The sequence below is a fragment of the Apteryx mantelli genome, chromosome 1, assembly GCF_036417845.1.
Source record: "Apteryx mantelli isolate bAptMan1 chromosome 1, bAptMan1.hap1, whole genome shotgun sequence".
NCBI classification, from domain to species: domain Eukaryota; kingdom Metazoa; phylum Chordata; class Aves; order Apterygiformes; family Apterygidae; genus Apteryx; species Apteryx mantelli.
The window spans coordinates 75,025,896-75,044,023 of NC_089978.1; the positions used below are offsets into that span (position 1 = coordinate 75,025,896).

Below are 18,128 nucleotides of genomic sequence, written 5' to 3' on the forward strand. Positions count from 1 at the left end.
GTTTCAAGAAATCTGACTAGGATACAATCCAAGCCAAAAGTGACCAAAAGCTCTGGTACTTGCTTTCTGTTTGGCAGTCGGCCGGTCGACTGAGCGCATGGGACACCTGTACACACAGCCCCTCAGCAGGGCTGTGGGTCTGTGGGTGCTGAGCTGATCTTACGCCCCCAGAGTCCCCCTTGGGGCTAGCACTGCAGCCTAGTTCTGGCTATGAGTAGAGAGGCCAGAAATTTTTCCTTGAGTGTAAGGTGCGTGTTGTCTTTCCAGATTTCTCAATCCTTGAGCCCCTGTACCAGTATGGGATTAAGGAGCTGCTCAGAGCTGAGTAATGCCCGCAGCATCCCAGGGCCACTTCTATTGCTTTGCCCTGTGATGCTCTGAAGGGAAGAGGAGGGTTTTGGAGAGTCCAAGGAATTGTGCTGAAGGAACTGGCTTCCCTTGGCACTAACCAAGCATTCCCTTATGCCGGCATTATATCTGTTTGTTTATATTCAGTTTAAAGAATGCATCATGCAGCTGCTGCGCAGCAATGTAAACTATGCTCTCCAAGCCAAAGGCAGTGATCTAATTTTCTGTGTTACTTATCAGCAAAACTGGAATCTTTACTTTAGCTATTTGGACATAAAGGTACTGACGTAAAACACAGTGGATAAATTATCCCAATTCTGTTGTGAATGCATATATATTCAATTTTTTTTCTTTCTTCTTCAACAATACAATGAAGGCCATTTCAGTGCTCCCTCTTAAGATCATTTGTCACAAATATTTTGTCAGTTTACCTTGCAGAAGGGGATCGTTACCAAAGGTAGTATTTGCTTCCAAATAATGTGACTTTTTTTGTACTTTATTGTCTTTAATCTCATTAAAACATCCCTACAGCTTCACCTGGGCTTCCTCAATGGAAAGCTAAATTTCAAAGGATTTCTCATGAACATCTTTAAAAGATCAAAATATGAAAATCTTCTGATTTCTTTCTTCTGATGTTCTGCATAATATATACTGGAATATATACTGGAGAAACCTGGAAGCAAGGAAGTTATGGACTGCTGTTTGGTTTTTTACCGTAAACAAAGAAGGAAGGTTTCATAGTCCCATGGCCAAGGCAGTACATTTGTGTTTCCTCCCACTTTCAACTGCATTATAACCACGTCAAGGCCAAGTGGGTCATCTGGCTTATCCAGATTCATCATTGCCTCAAGTAATGAGTGCAAAGAGAAAAAATGCTGGAGCAGGCCCAAACGACAGCTAGTCGATATAAAATAATGAAAGACAGAAGTTTCAGTGTTTATTTGTATTTTAGATCTGTAAATAGCTTTTGTTTGGTAAGTCAAATTGTGCATGGCCTTATTCAGGCAAAATTCCTGAGGATCTCAATGGAAAATCTGACTGTAGATGAGCGTGTTTCATCTAAAGACACTGACAGCACCAGCAGCGTCTTAGAGCACAGTCACTATTTTGCTGTTGATCAAGAGCCAAGAAAACACTGCTAAGCGCTGAAAGTGGAAACATCCTAAACTGGAGCAAGCAAGGGCTATGTTACCACTGCCTCGCACACAGAGTGCCTCGGGCAGCACCAGCCAGGCCTTGATTTGTGTTTTCAAATTAGAACCTGTCCTTGGAGGCTCCCCCTCTCTGCTCATGTTTGGGGCAGTTTGGGTGAAAATTTAGCTTTTGTGCTCCTCTCTTCCATCCCACTAATTTCCTCCAGTGCATTTCTGCGTGAGCGTGGACGGCTCACTACCTTTCGCTGGACACGAGCTGCCTCGTGATGGGCTGTACACTTTGGACTATCAGCAGTTCTGGGGTCTTTCACAAAAGCAGCAGGGAGGGGGATGTGGAGGGGGGAAACTGCACCTCCTGGTGATGGAGTGGGGACTGATACCAAGGGGTTGAGTGAGACCAAAGGTCCTGTGAAGCTGCTGTCCTGCCTCAGCAGGGGCCAATTGCAAACGCTTGAGAAATGCGCTGCAGGATGGGTACGGAGTGATGGTTGCCCTGCTTTATCCTCTCAGTTCCTGGTGGGCGACAGCTCTGAGATTTTATACCCTCCCCTCTGCTGTGCTCCCTAACTACTGTGCACAGTACCTAAATCCTCTTTGCACTTACAGAGCTTATCCCCGCCACTGCTCCCCTGCACAGCAGACTGGTGTTAGCTGGTTTCCACTGCAGTCTGGCTCTTCAATACTAGCTTGGGAAGGGCAGGCTTTCTCCATAATTCCTTAGCTTTTTGTCTTATGAAGATGAGGCAAGTTGTGACCTAGGAAACAGGAGAGTGATTATTTTCTGGAGATTACATAAATATTTGAAATATCCTTTTAAATAACACACTTGTTATGGAAGAGGGTTAGCCATACAACAGGGAGGAGTGTCAAAGAAAATAAGTCCTTTAAACTGAGCAGTTTCAATACAGTGGTGAGGAAATCAGTCTTAGTAGGGCCAAAGCCCTACAAGCCCTACAAATTCACCATAATGAGGAAAAAAGCTCAGAGCCCATTTTTGCATCTATGATTGATGTATTATTATTCCAATTGTGCATTTAGTATGTTTAAAAGCCATACACTAAAGCTGATCTACCAGTAATAAATTGCTCTGTAGCTCCCTCTAATGGATAATTTTACCGATAAGGGTTCAGGATAGCAGTGAGCGAGAATGAGACAAAACTGCACTTAGTTTAGCAGAAAATCAAGATTTGTGTGGCAGAATAGTCGCCATGTGTGCAAAAAGACAAAGCAGCCATCATTCCCCATCCATCTGTCTTTCTACTTGTATCTCAGTAAATACTGCGGCGCTTCTTGAAAGAGGTCACCAAACTCAACTAAAAAGAATACTGAACTGAATTAAAAGAAGGCCCCATGGCAGCGGTCATGCTGCATCCAGCCCCTCCGGCGGAGGCTGCCTGGCCAGGGCTGGGCAGTGCTCACCCACGGGTGCTCTCCTTAGGGCACACCACTCACCAGGCCATCGAAGCAAAGACGCAAGGCCCAGTGTATAGCCATTAGAACCACAACTACACAGCTTCCTGGCGATCCAGGGAGCATATTCACGGTTTATAAGCCTTTCTTCATGATAAGGCTAAAGCATGAGCTCTAGCAAGGTTCCTTCATTGCACTTGCGGTCCAGAAGGTAGCTTGCCCCCTTCCTACTCCCTGCCATGCTTCCCAATATCAGGTCACGCACTTGGCGTTTGTGTGAGCAGGATGATGAACTTAACCTTCAGCCAAACTTCTGTGCAACTAAAGTGAAGCTACCCAAGAAATGTGTTGCTGGATGCAAAGCAAACAAAAAGGAGCTTATAATAAAGGAATTAAAAAATGAATCACACCATACAGCAACACACAAAGAGCAATGTCGGACAGTAGGTTCATTTTAAATGTGGCTGCATCCACACTGAATTTGAATTAAACAATTAATTATAAAAATCTGTTCAGTACAATTCAACTGGGAGTCAAAATTCCTTGTGTGCATTAAAATGTACACCAAAGCTAGTAATATATGAGTTTGCATTTTCACACTATTCTTTTCTAAGACTTTGCACACCTACAGTTGCAGCTAACACCACAGAGATTAGCACAAACAAAATTACACAGTAAAGTCTATTTGAATTCCACTTCTGAAAATTGTTTTAGCGCTGAGATCTTCAGGAAGTCAAACATGAAAGAAAGCTATAACAAAACAATCTCTTACCTCTGAATAAATGATAATAGTAAATGCCACATTTTATTTACAAACACATAACTATTTCTATCCCACACATATCTATCTCATGTTCTAATGCACACCAGAAAGTTTGTTTAAGGGCTTATTTGTGTCCACCCCAAACTGCAGTTAGCTGCAATGATTTTTTTTTAAGAATGTAATGCTGCATATTGTCAATTATTTCTAATGCTGACTTCAAAATCAAGATGCTGCTCTAGACATGGAGAAAGAAGAAGAACGGACAGTGTACCAGGGTACAGAGCAGAACAAAGTCTGAAAACAAGGGGGTTTTATACCCTCCCCTTTTAATACTGTATTTCATCACAATAATTTTGTAGCAGTGAATTTATGCAGTGAAATATTTGAACTTTAAGTATTAACATTTAACATCCTAATGTGTGTTGATCCGCCTTATAGCGATATTAAAAGCATTGTTTAAGATGCAGGCCAGTAGCTCAATTGATACAAGCCCCAGACTGTTCCATGGCACAGGCTTAAAAGGAACTTGGGAACTCAGGCAGGAATATTTTGGTCCATATCAGCTACACATAGGGGTGTGCATAGTCTTTAGTTAAGAAGTGTATAATTAACACCTTTCATTGAGTTCTACTTGACTTCTGCCTCCTCTGGATGTTAACACCCCCTCTGCACCATAATGGGATGCTTTATTTAACCATAAACCCAGACACCTGAAAATGATTTTAGTTTAAGAGAAATGATTTACAGTAAAGGCTTTTTTACAGAGCAGTTTCTGCCTTAGAAATCAAACAAGTGGACTACGCAACAAGAAGAATTTAGGGAACCACACAGGCAAGAGGGGAGTCAGGCAGCTAAGAGCAGTAACCCCGTAAGCCAAACCTACAGCAGAGAGGTCATTTCATTGGTCTCTTCGGTGTGCATATGCTTTTTAGGTATAACTTTCTGTTGCATCTGTGAGGCTATAGTATCAATATGTGTGTTATTGACATGTTGAGACACCGCTTCCACTACAGAGCTGATTCATCTAAACTCCGTTTGGTGATTATCAATTTGCTTGCTCTCCTTAACAAAATAGCACAGGATGTCACTGGGCTAACTCAGAGCTGCATTGCTGAGCATTTCATGTTACATATTTGACAACTCTGTGGAAGGAAAAAGAAGTAAATAAGCTTTACACTTTCTTTTATGTACATTCCCCCACATTTTAGTTTTCCAAAAGTATCAATGTTTATAGAATGCCAGGGACAAATTAAGTACCTATCTTCAACTAACATCTGTTTTTATCATTCTTACCAGAGCCATAACAATTAAGTTTGTTTATCAGGACCAGAGAAATTCTGATTTCACATTTTAACTTATTATTCTTACTAGTAAAGACATGATGACAGCAGTAGACAATGAAGATATTAATTATTTTACCATTGCCCATCTGGAAAATCCTTCACAAGCAACTCTCTTGTACTGATTCAGTTTCACATCTAAACTAAACCTGTGATGTCAGCTGGTGATAGACAGATCTCTACACCTTTTAGGGTGATGTTACATCATCTTCTCTAGGCAGCTATTATAAAATGTGCTTGTTGCAGCCAGTGAAGTTGCAGCAATGCCTGTGAGGTTGTTGAGCCCTTTACCATGTTTAGAGAGCTGGAATGGGAGAAAAGTTTTCACAGAATCACAGAATAAATCAGACTGGAAGTGGCTTCTGGAGGTCTCAGGTTCAACCTCCTGCTCAAAGCGGGGCCACCAGCAAGGCCAGACCAGGCTGCTCAGGGCTTTGTCCAGTCAGGTCTCGAAAACCTCCAAAGTCGGGGCCTGCACAACCTCACTGGCAGCCTGTCCCACTGCCTGACTGCTGAGAAAGTTTGGCCTTAAATCCAGTCTGAACCTCTTTTGTTTCAATTTATGCCTGCTGTTTCTTGTTTTCCTGCCATGCACCACTGTGAAGAGCCTGGCTTTGTCTTCTGATAACCTTCTCGTAACTGCTGGCAGGCAGCTGTGAGGTCCTCCAAGGCCATCTCTTACCCTGACTGAATAAGGCCCATTCCCTCAGGCTCTCCTCACAGGGCAAGTGATCCAGCCCCCTGACCTTCTCAGGGGCCCTCCACTGAACTCACGCCTGCTTATTGACATCTTTCTTGGATTGAGGGGCCCAAAACTGGACACAGTATCTAGATGTGGTCTAATAAGTGCTGAGCAGAGGGGGATGATCACTTCCCTCCATCTACTGGTGATGCTTCTGTTCTTACAGCCCAGGATGCTGTTGGCTGTCTTTGCTGCCAGGGCACACTGCTGGCTCATCCTCAACTCGCTGCCCACCAGAACCCCCAGGCCCTTTTCCGCAGAGTTGCTCCCTAGCCAGTCGGTCTCCAGCCAGTATCACTGCAAGGAGATCTTCCTTCCCTCTTGCAGGGCTTTCCATTTGTCCTTGTTGAATTTCATGAGGTTCCTGTCGGCCCATTCTTCCCAGCTGTCCACGTCTGTGTGAATGGCAGTCCTGCCCTGGAGCATATTGACTGGTTCCCCCGGTTTTGTATAATCTGTGAACTTGATGAGCATGCACTCCATCACCTCCTCCAGGTTATTATGAAGATGTTAAATGGGACAGGTCCAGGGATGGACCCCTGTGTTATCCCACTTGTTATCAGCCTCCAGGTAGAGTACAACCAATTAACCAACCCTCTGAGCTCAGTCTTCCAACCATTTTTTTTACACATCTAGTTGTCCACCCATCCAAACAATAATATCCTAACTTTGGTACAAGAATTTTGTGGGAAACAGTGTCAAAAGCATTTCTAATGTCAAAGTGAATGACATCCACTACTCTGCACCTCATTCACAAATCCAGTCATTTTATCAAAGAAGGCAATCAACCAGGTCGGTCAGGCACCATTTACCCTTGGTAAATCCATGCTGACTGTTCCACTTGCTTTTCCTTCACGTGCCCAGAAAGGTTCTCCAAGAGGACTCACTCCATGATTTTCTCTCAGAGATTAAAGTGAGGCTGAGAAGCCTGTAGTTCCCCAGATCATGCTTCTGGCCTTTCTTGAAGACTGGTGCAACATTTTCCTTTCTCCAGTCATTGAGGACCTCTCCGGTCTCCATGACCTTTTAAAGATTATAGAGAATAGCCTTGCGAGAATATCAGCCAATTCATGCAGCACCCTTGGATGCCACCCATAGCATCCCATGGGCTTGTATGAGTTGAGTTCTCTCAAGTAATTCCTGACCTGACCCTCACCCACTCCTGGTAGTCCTTCTACTCCTTGAACCCTTTCACCGATTCTGTTCATCAAGTCCCATATTTTCCTTGTTCAGCCTTTTTTCTACTAATGTGACAGTAGAAGTTCTTCCTATTGCGCTGATGTCCCTTGCAAGTGTCAGCTCTAGGTGAGCTTTGGCTTTCCTGACCCCATCCCTACGTGTCTGGGCAATGTTTCTAAATCCCTCCTATGTAGCTTGTCCCTTCTTTCATCTCTTGCATACTGCCTTTTGGCACTGGAGCTCTGTCATGGATGCTCCATTGAGCCAAGCCAGTCTCCTGATACATCTGCTTGTCTTCCTATCAGGTTAGACCATTCTTGGCAGGTTGTCCTTAAAGACTTGCCAGCTTTCCTCAGCTTCTTTATCTTTCAGAACTGCCCCATGGGATCCCACCTACAAGTTCCCTGAATAAGCCAAAGTCTGGTCTCTTGGAATCTAAGGCCTGTACTCTGATATTTGCCTTCCTCACTCCCCTCAGGATCTTGAACCTCATTATTTCATGATTACTACAGCTAAGGCTACCATTGATTATCAAATCTCCAATCAGTGGACCCAGCTGTGGGTCACCCCTGGCTGGCCCATCCACTACCTGCATCAGGAAGCTATCCCTGACACCCATCAGAAACCTCCCGGATTACCTTAAACCTGCTGTGTTGCCCTTCTAGCAGTTGTCAGGGAGATTGAAGTCCCCCGGAAGAATCAAGGTCTGTGATACAGAGACTTTCTCAAGTGGCTTAGAGAAGGCTTCATACACTTTCTCACCCTGATCACGTGGTCTGTAACAAACTCTCACCATGTCACCCTAACTGGCATGTCCTCTCACACTGACCTGCAGGCTCTCAACCAGCCTGTCATCCATCCTATAGAAGTACCATACATCTGAGCTGCTTTTTCACATAGAGGGCAACCTCCTCTTCCTTCATCTTCCCTTGCCTATCTTTCCTGGATAGCCTGTAGACATTCATTGCAGCACTCCAGTTGTATGAGCTGTCCCACCACAACTCAATTATTCCACGCACACAGCTCTAGTTCCTCCTGCTTATTTGCCAAACTGCATGCATTTGTGCACAAACACTTGAAGTGGGCCTCCTTTCACCATTTTATTCTTCCTGAGGGGTCTCTTGATCCCACAACCCTGCACCTTCACTTTCCACTCCTGTCCAGTGTTTTCCTCATTTAACTGCAGGTTGTAATCTCCCTCCCATGTTGTTTCTAGTTCAAAGCTCTCCTCACCAGGTCAGCCAGCCTACTGGGCAAAGATGCTCTTGCCCTACTTTGTCAGGTGGATTCCACCTCTCCCCAGTAGCTCTCATTCTTCACGCAGGGTCACAGACTCAGAAAAGCCAAATACCCATTCCATCTCCCTAGCAGTCCTTGATCCTCAAACAGGATCCTAGGGTTGTAAAAGCCAAATCCTTGTCCACACCACCAAATTTGCAACCAGGTGTCAACCAACATGATCCATGCATTTCTCTGCAAGCCTTTCCACTTCAGTGGCAGGATTGAGAAGACCACCACCTGGACCCCCTGTTTTCCATTATCTGTAATTATCTTAGGAACAGAAGTTAAGTGATAATAAAAAATAAGATTTCCAATCTTTACTGTTTTACAGACAATAAGAAATGATATATAAGATCTAGGTTTAAGGAGTTTTCATTTGTTATCAGAATGCTTTTGTTACTGTGAGCACTGATGGCTACTAACTAGAAGTACATACCATACACACTGTAACTGATAAACTCCTAGCCTGCTACAAAGTCACAACGACAGGTACCTATGACAGGTATTTTTGTTCTAAATGCTTGGATTTCATTTTCTCCATTAGGTTTTAAGTATTTATTTTTCTTTTTACTTTCAAAAGACAGGAGGCTTCATTTAGGTTTGGAGATGACTCAGAATGGTTGCTTTTTTTCAGTATGCATCAAATTCTACCACTGTGCATGGAGGGAAAATAAGGAATAAATTTAAATGCTGAATGTTCATTCCTCTCATCATACAAAGAAAAGAACAACTATTCCTAAGTTTTCTCTTGCAGCACTGGAGGAAGCCATTGGGAATCATGCCTGCTTTTCCACTGAGTTTCGCTTAAACTCTGAACTTCGAGGTTTTGGGTTTCAGAAGGTTGTGCACTGTGAAGAGTCAATACTGGTACACGTATCTGAGACAGGGCATCAAAAAATCAGTTTCTAATACCTATACAAATCTCAATTGCTGTCAAGGATTGTCTAGGTACAGTTAGATTTACTCTGCAGGTTAAACAAAACAGCAAGTCCCAGCCACTGAAGCAAGGCTTCAGGCTCAACTAATGAGACACTAAGCACACAATACACATTTGATCCATTTTTCTTAGGGAACCATTTATGGTTTCATTACTCTTTCACGAGGGATAAAAAGAATCTTGCCTGGAGCATTCAGTGAGATATAGACTAAAAAAGGTGAGAGGCACTGAAAAAAAAGACCAAGTCAACAGACACTGAGTATGACAACTGACAGGTAAGAAGCAGACATGAGAAAACATTGTGACTGAGTTAGGACACTGGGACATACCTGCTGAGCAAGTTTGCCAATATGTCTGTGACTCGGGGTGCACTTTAAAACTTACCTCAAGCCCATCAGCTCACCCTCCCTTGTGGCCTTGGCCCTATACCTTCAGAGGAAATGTCGTCGTCGTCCCCCCCCCCAACCCTCATTTCTTTCACATCAGCACTTGCAGCTGCCAGACAAATCAGATCAACTGATTGCTGTGAAACTAACTCTGCAATGCAAGGAAAAAAACAGTAAATTTCCAGCAGAATCAGCAAGCTGATCTGAGTCACCAAAAGGCTGCATGACAGCTAAGTGGACACAGGAGAAGTGGTGAGAACGTATAGCCAGGGCGAAGGACAGTCCAGGAGTATCCTTTTCAGAGAAAGCCTGCAGGTACATTGCCCTGATCTGATCATGAAATGGAAAGATCAGTCTGTTATGAAGTGGGGATAGCAATACTTCTCTGGTGTAGAAAGACTAGAAACAAGACCTAATGTTTTTTGATTGTACAGCTCAAAAAAAAAAAAGATCTTGTTAAGTGTATCAGACAATAAAAATAAGGCAGAGTTACTTTGATCTGGCTTCTCCTAAATGAACTAAAATTAGATTCTTTAATTCTTTTAGAGGCTCTTTCTCAGAACAGAATATTGTGAACTACACGCAATTCTTGCCTTAAAACATTACTATCGACTCTTAAAGGGTCTCCAGTTTTTGATAAACAGCTATTTTTTCCACAGTTTAATTTGCTCATCCAGTACCATTAACATTTCATAAATGTTCACACTCAAGTGGTTACATTCCAGATGATTTCTTTGTTTTAGAGCTTCAACAATGTAGAGATATATCTAGACATCCATTTAGATACTCTGGAGCATGATTAGAGAAGGAATGTTTATTACTGAAGTAACAATTCTTGCAAAAATTTCTTCACAGATATCAAAGGAAAAGTTGTAATCTGCAACAGAAATGTCCTTTGCTAAAAAATACCTGAGTTCTCTATAGAATACTGTTTTTTATTAAAAGCTTGCGAAAATGCACTTTAAAAACACGACCGGACATTCAATACAGTTATTTAACCCTTTTTGCAATACAAAAAATGAAGATAAGGTTATATTGCACATATGCTCACAGCTAATTTAGCTGAAAAACAACAAAGAAAGAATAATGCCATTCTCTGAAGTTTCTTTATTCTTACTTTCCATTTTGTACTTTCCATAAAGCATTTTGCATGAAAAGGATTCCATTCTGTGTTCTTCCAAGCATACACAAAACAGATTCCTCCCCAAAGACTGAGATGGTATAAAAAGAACCACTGTTTTCACTGACATTTTGCCAAAAAGTTACTTACAAGAGAATTTTCTCACTCATACATATAATCTATAAAAAATAACACTATTAAAAATACAAAGAATCTTAAAGTTGATTATTAGTAGTCTTTTATCCAAGTATATACTGACTATATACTTCAAAGTCAGGAAATAATTTCACAATGCTGTCTTTCATTAACATATATTATTTGTCATTACAAGAAAAAATGTTTACTAATACTTAGGTAGCAGAGAAAACTAATTTTCACAAATTTCTGTGCTGTCATGGATAGATTACTCCCGTTGGCTTTTAACTAACTTGACTCTTTCTCAATACATATATAGAGTAGTAAGCCACAGAATGCATTGAAGTTTATACAAACAGTATGTAGCAACTCATTCTAAAATTCTAGAAGTTTTACAAAATAACATTGAGGAATTACAGATATCTATTTTATATATAATTTTTCGGTGTTATTTATATATCGTATATTTGTGACCTTTAGAGATGACTGATACAACCTCCAAGTGGCAGCTAAAGCAATTTGTGCTATTAAAGAAATTTTTTACTTCTCTCTTGACCTTAGAAACTGGCATTAAAAAAAAACACCCTACTTCACATAAACCTACATGGAAAGGAAAATGCAAGGTATTATACATGCACTGCAAAAGGTTTATATATATATAAAATCTATTTTTAAGAAGTCTATAATCATGTTTTTAAAGTCTATTACAAAGCTTATACAGAAAGGTTAGAATTCAGGTGACATCCTGCACCTTCACGTACATGCTGTTCAGATACTCAGTTTCTTAAATTTTGCATTCTCAAAGATTTAAATGGATTTATTTAGCTCTGACAGTTTTTTCTTGAAAGACCTTTCTCATTCCCCATGGACAGTGAACAATAAAAATGTTTTTATATGCTTATACTTCAAAAAGGCAATTATTTGATCACAGTTTACCTAATGGGAACAGGACAGGTCATAACAGCAGGTTCTGTATGGTAGGAAACAATTCAACTCCTTCCCCTCCCCTTTCTCTTTTAAAACTACATAAATATGAGCACAGCAATGGTTGTGGTGACCTCAGTGTACTCATGTCAGTAAGATGTTACGGTAAGCTATTCAACCTCACAGAACAGTCCTGATGTGATACAGAACTCCAAGGTACAAAACTACGAATCCAGTGGCAGACCTTTGACAATTACTTTTTCTACAAGATTTTGTTTCTAAAATTGAGATGAAGTATTATACTGATATACAAAGAGAAGGAAATGAATTTTAAAAACATATGAACTGCTATATCCAATCCCAAAATTAACATTAAGCATCATACAAAACCCAATGAGTGATATTTATGAAAATTCATAAAAAAATCAAGTTTAATTTTACTCTTCTCTCTTACAGAAAGCTTAAACCAGATCCCTATCAACCCCACTTCAACTGGAGCTGCACACTTTTCTGTCTCTAAACCCTAGCCCTAACCCACTGGTTCCAAAGAGGCTTCTCATCTTATTTCTACTAAGGTAATGGCTTTGCAGCTGTATGTCACCTATGAATGACTGTATACAGTGCATATGTAGCAGTGTATTTAAAATTTTGTCTACCACATTTCTCAACATAGATTATAAATAGCCTTTTGGAAAAAAGTTATTTTCTTTATATCTAAGGTATGTAATTGTATTTCTCTTAGGCAGGAGCAGCCCCCAGGGTTCAGAAAAAAAGGGAAGGAACTGCATCTGTAGTATTTTTACCATACATAATCTTTCTTTGTGTTTGTCCCAGTTACTATCTCCCATGCTGCTGATGTTGTTTGTCAACCAACCTCCACCTCCAAAACAAAACTGAACTCAGAACTATGAAAGCAGCATTGACCACAAAGGGTCCTTATGCTAAAGAACAGGCATGAGTAAAGATAGCAGCACTCTACACTGAGAGCTTTGATAAAATGCCCCAGCAACTTAATACAGAGGCCTGCAGTTTACAGAAATTGTATCTGTTTACTATAACAATTTCAGCTGCCATTATTTCACAGAGTATATCCTGAAGGACTGAAATATAGCAATAGGCATATTTTAAACAAATTCTTTCACTGGTAAATCTTGAAGTAATTCACTTGCATTTCTTTCCTGTCACAGAAAAGAATGATTATTGTTTGTACTCAGAGCATTCATCATCTCTTCTGCATCTATAACTAGAGGTTGTCTGAAAGGGAAACAATAAAGCCCCCAATCTGATCTGTCTAGTGATGCCCTACAGCTGCTTAGAGAAATGAGTTAAGTTGAAATTCCAGCAGATCCTTCCTACACCTCTTAAGGATCTCAAACTAGTATTATTATTGCATAAGGCATGGTGAAAGAATACTTAGTTTGGACAACAAAATATATGCCAGAAGTGCCCTTCAATTTCCATAAGGCTTTTGCAAAGTTCTGTACTAGGAGAAACTGAAGAGAGCCCATCATACCTGTATTTAAAGAGATTCAATGTCCCAACATCAAGGGGACTTGCAAAGTTTATCTCTGAGAGTTATAAAGTACACTTTGACAGCTGTTAATTAAGATTAAAGGTACCAGTGGATTAAATCAGGTACAAGTGGAGTCAGCTGGCAAAAAAAATGTAGAGGAGCAGCATGAAGCCTTGACAATGAACTCCCAGAAATCAAAGGCATTAGCAGGTGCAAAGAAGTGAGAAACCAGAATCTGTCAATAATGAGAAATCAGACTGTAAAGGTGACACTACTTCCAAGACAAAAAAGTTCTTCCTTGATTTCTTCCTTTTTTTCAAATAGTATCAGGCATCCTTGTAATCAAACGGCTGCACCAAGACTGATAAAATAACAGTAGAGGAAAAAAGCAGCTTTTATACTAAGCAAGATGACACTGGCGGGGCTTAATAGTCAAGCACCAGACCAAAAAACTCTCACTTTAGATTTATCTAGTCAGTCCTAGTTTAAAAAAAATGCACACAAGCAAATTCTAGTCTTGAGTACACAAAAGGAAATGGCACTGGAGTTAGAACAGCACAGAGTGGTTTTGGTCCTGTCTAAGAGGACCATGCAAGAAAGCTTGGTCTTAGTAGGCAACATTGAGAAGGCAGGCAAGTGCTTTAAAAGTTTTCTCCCTTCATTCCAGAATTCCTCTTAAAACCACAAAAGATATTAGATCCAGGCTTCAATCAAATCAATCTGAGGCTCTTAGGTAGGATTTTAAGTCTGAAAATTTCCCAGTTTGAAGGAGCTTTTGTACATTATCACATTCATACTCAAAGCCAATATTTACAACAGCTTAAGTCTACACTTAATTTAGCCCTGAGGAGAATGAAACTTCCCTTGTACTACCTCCACATATAATCCATGCTCTTGTTGAATTATGAAACAATTTTTTTGAACAGCTAATACTTAAATAACAAAAAAGCTAAATAACAATGTACACATTCCAGTTTTCCATGTTTCCCCCTATTTATGTCTAATATGCTTTTCTGAAATAGACAGAATTTAGACTAACCTTGCTTTCATATGCTGATGACTAAGTTGTAGTATTTACAGCAGAACTCCACAGTTATTTTGCATTGCATTTTGCTATCCAGCAATATTTGAAAGACTATGACTTAATGGAACATTAAAGGTTTTGTTCTCAATTTGGAAGAAAAGAACAATGGCCGATGCCCAGGTTTGGTGTTTTATTGTTAAAAGACTAAAGCATAACATTTCACCAGATACAATAAATTTAGGTTTTTTTCTGACATAACAAACATCCGAATTATCGAGAGAAAATGTTAAGCTATACATAGTCTGATGTTAATCCATCAATTTAATGTATATTAGTACATGCTTAAAACATGGCCAAAATACAGAATCACAAAATAAGTACCTTGATGCTCCTAAATCTGAGACAAGTAAGCCAAAGAATTGAGTGCAATAAATTTCCAATAAATGGCTATACACTCAGTTACAACCTTAGGGCAGAATTATTTCAGAAAGATTGGCAGTTTCTCAAGCCTGGCTCATTCACATCCAATTTGATGAGAATTTCAATTTTGAGAGTTTGATAAAAACATTTTGAAAAATAAGATATTTAACAAATCAAGTTCAGTCTTCACAGGAATATATGGATTGCTTGCCACTCTGGTCCTTAATTGCCTGTATGTTTTACAAATCTTTACAAAACTAATTTTTATCCATTTTGGTTTCAGAAACATAGTATATCTGAAAAATAAAATATGACTTTACTGATGGGTAATACAGAGACATGAACATGTATTTAAAATTACTTTTGAAAAGTAAATCATTTCATTAATACAGCTATAAGACAAGTTAAACATAGTACAATAAACCATGCATCTTCTGACTTGTCAGATCAGCTAAACTACTTGGTTAACATACAGCAACACTTTTGAACACTTCCGTAAATTAAGATTTTCTAGCATAAGGGAAAAACAGATTAAATTTGTTCTTCAAGTGGTTCAAGACTGTCCAAATGTTTTTTAGTTGTATCATCACTATGACGGCTTTGGCAATGGGTTAAATGTTTCTTAAAGCCTCGGGGAAAATTTGATTCAAAATTACAACGTGGACACTTCAACAAACTTTGACCATGAGCAGCAACATGGTTTTTAAGAAGAGATTCCAAGAGAAAAGCTTTGCCGCATATTTTACATTTGTATGGGCTTTGAACATTATGCTTGTTAACCAAATGATGCAAGACAGCACCTTTTTTCATTGCACGACAGCAACAAATTTTGCAATAATACTTTCCCTTGCCGCGCTTCATATATTTTGCTATTTCTTCCTCCGAGATAAAAGCCTCTTTCTCTTCAGTAAACTGCAACACACACTGTGGCTGAATGGGAGTAGTGGCATCCATTTTACTCTCTTTGCTGTAATCAGATGACTCCATATCATATTGCTCTTGGTCACTGTTGGATTCTTGCTCCTTTATCTCCATTGAGTCCATCTCTCTTTTTCCATACTCACTGCTATTTAGTTCAGAATCTGAGTTCTCCTGGTTTTCCTTCTTGGGCTTCTTTTTGGGGCATGAATATAACATGTCTTCTGGTGAATCTTTGGCTAATATTGATTGTTCCTCCTGTGAAAATAAATCATCCAGTGGTTTTTGATCATCTAAACTGTGAGAAAGAAAGTCACTCTCACCAGACTCACTAGGTGTCTGGGGCTCAGAGGAAAAACCTGGAACAGATTTGTGAGACTCAGAAAATAGGATGCTTTTCTGGATTTCAGCAGGTACAGTAGGTTCAGTATGTCTCTGGACATCAGCAGATAACGAAGCAGCAGATTTCTGCATCTCAGAAAATACAGCATGTTTTTGAACATCAGGAGAAACAGCAGATTTCTGGGAGTCAGTAAAAAGAGCTTGTTTTGGGGACTCAGGAGAAATAGGAGTAGGTTTCTGGGACTCGGTGAAGAGGGCATGTTTCTGGATCTCAGGAGAAGCAGATTTCTGGGATTCTGGAAAGGAACTATGTTCCTGAACTTCAGGGGAAACAGGACCAAGTTTTTGGGCTTCAGAAAATAGGGCATGCTTCTGGACTTCAGGAGAAACAGGAGCTGACTTCTGGGCTTCAGAAAATTGGGCATGTTTTTGGACTTCAGTAGAAACAGCAGAAGTAGACACCTGATTCTGGGGCTCAGAAAAGACAGCACGTTTTTGGACATCAGCAGAAACAGTAGGATTAGATTTACGTGACTCTGGAAACAGAGCTCTTTTCCGAGGTTCAGGGAAGTGGGCCCGTTTCTGAACCTCAGAGGAAGCAGCAGGGGTGGCTTTCTGAGTTTCAGAAAAAAACATAGATTTCCGGGACTCAGAGAGTTTCCACGATTCAGGAGATATTGAAGCAGCAGGTTTACGGACCTCAGGAAAGAAAGAAGGCTTCCAAGTGTCAGAGGAAACAGTGTGACTAGACTTTCGAAGCTCAGGAGAAACAGGGGGAGAATGCTTCCATGTATCAGGGGAAAGAACAGGTTTCCAGCCTTCAGGGTAAACAGATGAGATGGGTTTCCATGGCTCAGAAGAAACAAGAGTAGACTTCTGGGATTCAGAAAAGGAAGTAGATTTCCATGAGTCAGCAACAAGCCTCCTAGACTCTGGCGACACAACCGGGCCAGGCCTTCGGGGCTCAGGGGCAGACCTCCGGGGTTCTATGGACACCGACATGCCAGATTTTGAAGCCCAGGGAGAAGCAGTGGAAGATTTCTGGATCTCATGAGGTGTAGATCTCCAAGGCTCAGGGGAAACTGTAGGACCTGGTCTCCACGATTCTGGTGAAACTGCAGGAGCAGGCCTCCGGGTTTCAGGAGAAGAAGCAGGAGCAGGCCTACGCATCTGAGGAGGATGCCTCCGGGGCTCAGGAGACACAGGTGGGGCATACCTTCGTGGTTCAGGAGATACAGCTGGAGTAGGTTTCTTTGGCTCTGGAGACACAGCTGGGGAATATCTGCGGGGCTCCGGAGACACAGCAGGGGAATGCCAACAAGGCTCTGGGGATACAGCAGGGGAATGCCGACGGGGCTCTGGTGATACAGCAGGGGCCGGTTTCTGAGGGTCTGGGGACACAGAAGGGGATGACTTCTGTGGGTCTGGGGACACAGAAGGGGATGACTTCTGTGAGTCCGGGGACACAACCTGGGCAGATTTCTCTGAGTCTGGGGACACAGCAGATACTAACTTCTCTGGATCTGCAGACATGGCCTGGGCTGACTTTTCTGGGTCTGGGGACATGGCCTGGGCTGACTTCTCTGGGTCTGAGGACACGGCCTGGGCTGACTTCTGTGGCTCTGGGGACATGGATGATTTCTGAAGCTTGGGGGAAACAACAGGTTCAGATTTGGGGAGCTCAGGAGAAAGGGCAGGTTTGACTAACTCAGGGGAAAGGGTAGGTTTCTGTGGCTCCAAATTGACACTTTTTTTGGAGGAATCTGACCCTCTCTCTACCTGTTCCTTCTGCTCCTCATTCCATTTCTCAGGTGCTGCATGTTGTGCTGTGATGTGATAATACACATTGCAATACATCTTGCTGGTAAAGAAACATTTGTGGCAGTGAAACAATTTTGCACTTTTTTGATAAAATATGAGTTTACCTAAACCAGCAGCATCCATTTCATCACAATACTCTGGGTGTATGGTACCCATATGAATCTGTATGTTTTCATAGTCTGTTCCTCTGAAACTGCAGTGATCACATTCTAAGCGCTCTGTGGTTTTACGCAGTATCTGCAACATGTCCATTTTTCTATGGTGTATAACAGTTTTCACAGCACTGCACCTTTTAAAGAGCAAGCCTCAGAGTTCCTGCAATAAAGGACAAAAAAAATCTGTATAGTTAGCTCTCAATGTTAATTTTAACT

The 18,128-nt window shown here is 41.1% G+C and overlaps 1 protein-coding gene and 1 long non-coding RNA gene across 4 annotated transcripts in view; both read right to left on the reverse strand.

The window, feature by feature from the left end:
• Window positions 1-18,128, reverse strand: part of LOC136991879 (uncharacterized) — a 48,935-nt gene that overhangs the window by 22,498 nt on the left and 8,309 nt on the right. The gene's annotated exons all lie outside the window — the stretch shown is intronic.
• CHAMP1 (chromosome alignment maintaining phosphoprotein 1) lies at window positions 14,433-18,040 on the reverse strand. Of its 3 annotated transcripts, none has more exons than XM_013954250.1 (2): window positions 17,862-18,040; window positions 14,433-17,261 (listed from the first exon to the last, which is right to left on the reverse strand). In XM_013954250.1, exons 1-2 carry the CDS (start codon window positions 18,007-18,009, stop codon window positions 15,208-15,210), a joined length of 2,202 nt encoding a protein of 733 aa, XP_013809704.1. In that variant the 5' UTR covers window positions 18,010-18,040; the 3' UTR covers window positions 14,433-15,207. The 3 variants fall into 3 exon arrangements, with proteins under 3 accessions (XP_013809704.1, XP_013809703.1, XP_067151449.1); XM_013954249.1 differs by having other exon boundaries at window positions 14,433-17,327; XM_067295348.1 differs by having other exon boundaries at window positions 14,433-18,040.

What these genes read in the sequence shown, in the direction of transcription:
- CHAMP1 (XM_067295348.1), bottom strand. Translation starts at nt 18,009, where the DNA reads ATGGACATGTTGCAGATACTGCGTAAAACCACAGAGCGCTTAGAATGT.